The sequence below is a fragment of the Blennius ocellaris genome, assembly GCF_963422515.1.
Source record: "Blennius ocellaris genome assembly, chromosome: 7".
In the NCBI taxonomy this organism is placed as follows: domain Eukaryota; kingdom Metazoa; phylum Chordata; class Actinopteri; order Blenniiformes; family Blenniidae; genus Blennius; species Blennius ocellaris.
Window position 1 is genome coordinate 3,904,475 of NC_137656.1, and position 6,143 is coordinate 3,910,617.

The window sequence follows — 6,143 nt, forward strand, 5'->3', positions numbered from 1 at the left end:
GCCGTGGTTCTCGTGTTGTGGGCTGACAGTACCTGTTGTCTCCTGTAGGTGGTGCAGTGGGCGCTAGAGAAGCTGGAGCTGTCCAAGTACGCCGACAAACCGGCCGGCACGTATAGCGGAGGCAACAAACGCAAGCTGTCCACCGCCATCGCCCTGATCGGATACCCGTCACTCATCTTCCTGGTGAGACGATCCCACAGTCCAACAGAAAGTCAAGACCGATTCGAAAACGCTCATCGTGGTCTGTCAATTTGGACAAAGAATTAGAATATAAATTCTTTGTATTAAAGGAAGCCTCCTTCAATGAAAGTGATCAGAGCCTCATACACCTTCAGGACCGCTCTTCCAGTGGTGAAGTCTGTAAGCTGGAGTTTACTGGTTTGAGGGAGACGCACAGTTATTCTTTATTTTCTGAAGCCACTAGATGGCAGTGTCTGCGCATTCACTACATTGCCAGTCTTTCACTCTCTATATTCAAACCAAATGGTGGAGTCAGAAGATAAAAGCAAGTGGTTCATGAAGTTTCACTTGGCCATCACTGGAGACGCACCTTCCAATGAGAAACCAACTTCAACACCAATCTAATGAACAAAGAAAGAATGAGACGTAATTTAATCTTCTGGATTGATCGGTTTTCACCATTTCTAACATAATAATAATAATAATACATTTTACTTATAGGCGCCTTTCAGAGAAGTCAAGTCACATCACAAAATTTAAAAACAACATAAAATTATACATGTATCTGTGTATTTTGTAGTAATACCACACTCAATTACTAATCTTGGGAGCACTTGGGGTAGGGTTAAAGGACACGGTGTCGCAGGGGAAGGAGTGAAGTCAAGCTGACCACCCAGTTACAGGGTCACAGGGTTTTGATTAACAGTGGCACCGCCAGGATTCAATTTCATAGTACACACAGAACCTCCCACACTTTTGGGAATCACCTTCTGATGTGCGTGGTTTTTTTTGGGGGGGGTGTTCCAGGATGAGCCGACGACTGGGATGGACCCGAAGGCGCGTAGATTCCTGTGGAATTTAATCCTGGACATCATAAAGACGGGCCGCTCGGTGGTACTGACGTCACACAGGTGAGCCCCCCCTCCTGACGTTTTCACTCTCTGCGGGGGGTTTCTTTTTAACGCGGTGCGAATGTGTGGCACCATCTGTCCATCCTGCAGCATGGAGGAGTGCGAGGCGCTCTGCACTCGACTGGGCATCATGGTGAACGGCAGGTTCAAGTGTCTGGGCAGCATCCAGCACCTGAAGAACAGGTGAACACAAACTCTTCCAGACTAACCGATTTGAAAAACAGCAGTTTAAAAGAGACATAAATGTTGAACCGGGTCCGATGACGACTCGGCGGTCCGCTGCAGGTTTGGAGACGGCTACATGATCACCGTCCGGACCAAGAGCAGCTCCAACGTGAAGGAGGTGGTTCGCTTCTTCAACAGGAACTTCCCCGAAGCCGTGCTGAAGGTACGTTACCCACAATCCCTCTGGCCCGTGTCCTTTGGCGTGTGCGCTGGCAGTGTGCGTGAGCAGGTTTGAACCCCCGCAGGAGCGACACCACACCAAGGTGCAGTACCAGCTGAAGTCGGAGCGCATGTCGCTGGCTCAGGTCTTCAGTAAGATGGAGCAGGTGGTGGGTGTGCTGGGAATCGAGGACTACTCCGTCAGCCAGACCACGCTGGACAACGTGAGTGAACACCGAGAACCCCTTCCTCAAAAACAGAACCCCCCCCCCCCAAATAAACCACAGAACCCCCTCCTCAACAACACCTGAAATCCTGCAGGTGTTTGTCAACTTTGCCAAGAAGCAGAGCGACAACCTGGAGCAGCAGGAGGTGTCGCCCCCCGGTGGAGGACAGTCGCCGCTGCAGCGCGTCCTCAGCTTGCTGAAGGCTCGCCCGGCCAACACGGAGCTGAACGCTCTGATCAGTGAGGCGGCCGACGAGCTGGAGAGCGACGACGACGAAGGACTGATCAGCTTCGAGGAGGAGAGGGTGAGGGAAAGAGAGAGAGGGGGGGGGGGGGGGGGCGGGGTCTGTAACTGATAGTTTTATTCTATTTTCCCAAGGAAATGTGTTCTTATACATGAACATGTCACATTACTTTTTGGTGTGTGTGTGTGTGTGTGTGTGTGTGTGTGTGTGTGTGTCAGGTGCAGCTGTCCTTCAGCACAGACACTCTCTGTTGAAGCGTTTCCGGATCAGAGGGTGGAGCGGAGCGAGTGGGAAGTGACGTCAGTGAGCAGGAAGTGACGTCAGCACTCTGAAGCCTGCGAAGAGGAGCTGACCTTGAAGACCAAATCTGTGTGTGTCGGGACGTCTTGGGACCTCCGCTTGTGGTTTCAGGGGCCGGAGCGCCGGAACTCGTCCCGCGGACGTCACCGAACTGTTGTTCTGGTTCGCCTTGGACGGCGGAGCGGATCTGGCGAGAGGGCGGCCATGTTTCACGCTGGCAGACATGAACCGGATGGGTTTTTTTTGGTGCTGGTGGTGCCCCCCCCCCCCTCTCTTCACCCTGAACGCTCCGCTGGGTGGGGCTTCATCCCGTGGTGGCGTGCGGAACGTCCACCTGAGGCCTGAATGAACTCTGCATCGCATCACTGTGACAGCCAGCAGGAGCTCTCGGATCATAACGCCACTTTAACTTTTGATTTCCCGGAACTCGGAGGACTGGGGGGAGGCGTTTCTCCGACTCTTTGTTTGGCATGTGGTTTTAACAGCTCTGTCTCTCTTTCTCTCTCTCTCTCTCATGAGTTTTGTGATAACTGAGTTGTAAAATGTCCTGTTAAGAAAAAACAAAACAAAACAGAGTAATTCCTGTGTTACTTCTTTCACAGCTAACTGCAGTCTGATGAGCATTTTCTTGGTGATTCTTTTGCCTCTGCTGGTCTTTTTGTTTCCTGTTTGAAGCGGTGGTCATTAAACTGAGAAACAAACTGCCGGTGTCTTCTTTTAAACTTTATTTTCATTTCATCCGTCTTGGTGGTCGTACACAGACCAAAGTAGTCCAGACCTCTCCGTCCCCTTCAGGTTCCTCCAGCTTTACTCGGAGGACCGAGGAGCAAAGCCTCCTGCCGTTCGGACTTACCTGGTAAACCTCTCAAGCATCTTGATTAGATAGACGCCCGCCAGCCTGTCGAGAAAACTCATTTTGGCCGCTTGTGTCTGCGATCTCATTCTTTCCATCATGGCCCAGATTCCATGACCTCAGGTGAGGATGAGGATGTAGACCGAGCAGGAAACGGAGAGCTTTATGGCTCAGTTCCCTCTGTCTGGTCCATTACTGAACCTGTGTCCAATCTCACGATCCCTCCTAAATAAGACCATCCAGGTCCATACGCTGTAGAGCCGTGTCACCCAGAGCAGCCCCACAATATCCAGGGTCTTAATCAACTCTGGCTGTGTCTCATTGTGGACATCCCAGAAGTCTCAAGCCCTCCCTCAGCTCACTGAGGTGGATCCCAACATTTCAGGAGATCCTTTAAGTGTTCCTCGTACCTCCGCAGGATCTCCTCATTCGAGGTCAGACGTTGTCCACTCTTGCTGAGATGGATCTCTCCTGAGCCACCGGATGATTCCCAGAACCTGTTTGAGGCCAACTGAAAGTTGTCGCCGGATGGTGTAAAAAAAAAGAAAGAAAAGGAGCCGAAACGCAGCGTGTTTCACTTCAGATTATAGAAATATTTATTGGTTTCATTTCAGCTCTGCTATATCCACATGCATGCTAAACATGGTGGTCAACGCGTGTGTAAAGAGCTCCAAACACGGAGTGTGGAAACAGTCAGTATCAAAGGTCAGCGAGCTTAGGTAGTGAGGAGGTTAACCATCGTCGACATTATCATCATAGAGGACGCGCAGAGATGTGTATGTGTGTGGTGTGTGTGTGTGTGTGTATACAGGCAGTAAAGAAAGCAGCAGAGCTACATAACATTTAAAAAAAGCCAAAGATGAGATGTGTTTCAAACGTCCAACAGTCAATTTGTTCCTTGAACTCAGCACAGATGCAACAGTCACAGGCCTGCTTCCTTTTTACACACACACACATATCAAGTGTGTGGGTTTGTGTGTGTGTTTATGTGTGTGTGTGTGTGTGCGTGTGTGTGTGTGCGCTGTGGTATAGAATACAGTCTGATCTGGGCCGGTCTGGTGGCGCGACCTTCCTGAGAGGACAGTGAGAGGCCACAATTTGGGAGCCGAGTGGACAGATCGGAGACGGACAGCAGGACACCCTGACAGCTGCAGGAGACACGAGCTGTGGTAAACACAACCATCCAGAGCTGCAGGACTTCTAACATTTCTGTGAGCTTAGAGCGTTTATAAGCTCAGCATAGTGCCTTTCGTTAAATAAGCAACCATGAGGGTTTGTCGTTTATCCTAATAAAGTTTGTGACATTCTGGCTTATTTTTTCATTTTGGGTTATTTTCTCCTTTTCCTTGAAAAAGGTCTGATGACTCATCCTGCTCTCGGGGGCGTGTCCACTGACATTCAGCCAATAAGAACGCTTGGTTGAATCCCAAAGCCCACGCCGCCTCTCTGTCGGTGGGACGCGTCTGAGCTCCTGCAGTCGCGAGCGTGTCCTGTGCGCTCTGCATAATAGGCTCCAGAAAAAACACAATCAGATCTGGAACGCGGGACAAATGGTGAAAGCAATGTGTCAAGAGTTCTAGAATATGTCAAGAGTTCTAGAACATGTCAAGAGTTTGACAACGTGTCAGACTGCTCCAGAATTCTGGAATATGTGGGAGTTCTCGAAGTTGTGAGGATTCTAGAACTCAACAAGACGTAAAGAGTTCAAGAATTTGTCAGACTTCTAGAATTTACCAGAGTTGTATAGAGTGTAGGAGTTCCAGGATGTGTGAGAGTTCTAGACTTTGTATGACACAGTTCTTGAATCTTTGAGTCAGTCAGCGTGTGAACATGTCAGAGATTCTGTGCGAGAAATTCTAGAATTTTCCAGAGTTGTATATATAAGCGAGTTCCTGAATTACTTTATATGAATAAGAGATTTGGATTATGTCAGAGTTCTAGAACTGATCACACTTTCAGAGTTGTATAATGTGTGACAGTTCTGGATGTGAGGGTTCTTGAACCTATGAGATTTCTAGAATGCGTCAGAGTCTCAGAAAATCAGAGTTCAGCAATGAGTATTCTCGAATGTGCGACAACTCTAGAGCTTGTCAGAGTTAAAAAGTACGTTCCCAGAGTTGAATAGCGTGTGAGAGTCTGAGCGACATGTCGAGAGTTCTTAGAACCTTTTCGGGAGTTCCAGAACGTGCGAGCGTGGAGAGTATTTGAATGAGTACCTTATAAAGGGTTACAGCCTGGACTTCACGAAGCGTTCCACATGTGGTGCAAATATAAAGAAAGAAACGACGAGCTGAGATTTGTCACTCGGGGGGGGGGGGGGGGGGACCGTGACAGAACACGGCAAGCGAGGGGTCAGATCTCGTCTGCTGTACACGGTAGCGGCTATTTACACGTCACAAAACCATGGGGACAAGCCATGTTAGTTATGTATCGTATGTACAGGCTGGGTTCTCTGTTTCAGAGTTCAGATAAAGAAGTTTCAAAATTCCTTTGAAATCATTCAAGTTCTATTATATATATGGATTTGTATGATCATCGTTAGCAAGTTTGCAGAAGAAACTTGTCAGAAGTATAAATGCATATTGACGGTCGGGTTTCTTACACAGCGTCATCACTTCATGCATAGAGGAACTAGACTGAGAACACAAAGGCTACAGAAACGTACGGATACAGATCACGGCGCTGCGCAGAGCTCACGTTTAAAACCCACCTTCAAAATAAATACCGAAGTAAAACCCGAAGCCTGCGCTTGAGCGCTCAGCCCAGGAGGGTTCGAGGTTTCCTCATAAATACAGGAAGGTTACAAAAAAATTCAAATAAAATTTGATCGTCGCTCAAAGGTAAAAGAAAACGAGAGGAACTCTGGTTTATTCCATCCTGTTAAGGCGTGTATTTGGGCTCAACGGCCTTGTCTATTATTTGTTTTCTTAAAGTTTCAAAACAACGTTTTTGTCAACAACTCTTACCGTCTCAGAATAGCGCTGAGGACGCTAATGACAACTCGCATTAGAAATGTCCATTTTGAGACAGAATGGAAACGGAAA

At 48.4% G+C, this 6,143-nt stretch overlaps 1 protein-coding gene across 3 annotated transcripts in view; it reads left to right on the plus strand.

Moving 5' to 3' along the window:
• abca2 (ATP-binding cassette, sub-family A (ABC1), member 2) overlaps nucleotides 1–2,916 on the plus strand; it is a 56,486-nt gene extending 53,570 nt beyond the window's left edge. For 2 of the 3 annotated variants that reach the window (XM_080499047.1, XM_080499045.1), the window contains 7 exons: nucleotides 49–183; nucleotides 988–1,091; nucleotides 1,182–1,274; nucleotides 1,377–1,479; nucleotides 1,562–1,699; nucleotides 1,797–2,006; nucleotides 2,165–2,916. In XM_080499047.1, coding sequence (XP_080355173.1) covers nucleotides 49–183; nucleotides 988–1,091; nucleotides 1,182–1,274; nucleotides 1,377–1,479; nucleotides 1,562–1,699; nucleotides 1,797–2,006; nucleotides 2,165–2,200 — 819 coding nt within the window. In that variant the 3' untranslated portion in view covers nucleotides 2,201–2,916. The remainder of the gene's footprint in view (nucleotides 1–48; nucleotides 184–987; nucleotides 1,092–1,181; nucleotides 1,275–1,376; nucleotides 1,480–1,561; nucleotides 1,700–1,796; nucleotides 2,007–2,164) is intronic. The other variant, XM_080499046.1, reaches the window with a different exon arrangement.
• The last annotated feature ends 3,227 nt before the right edge of the window (nucleotides 2,917–6,143 follow it).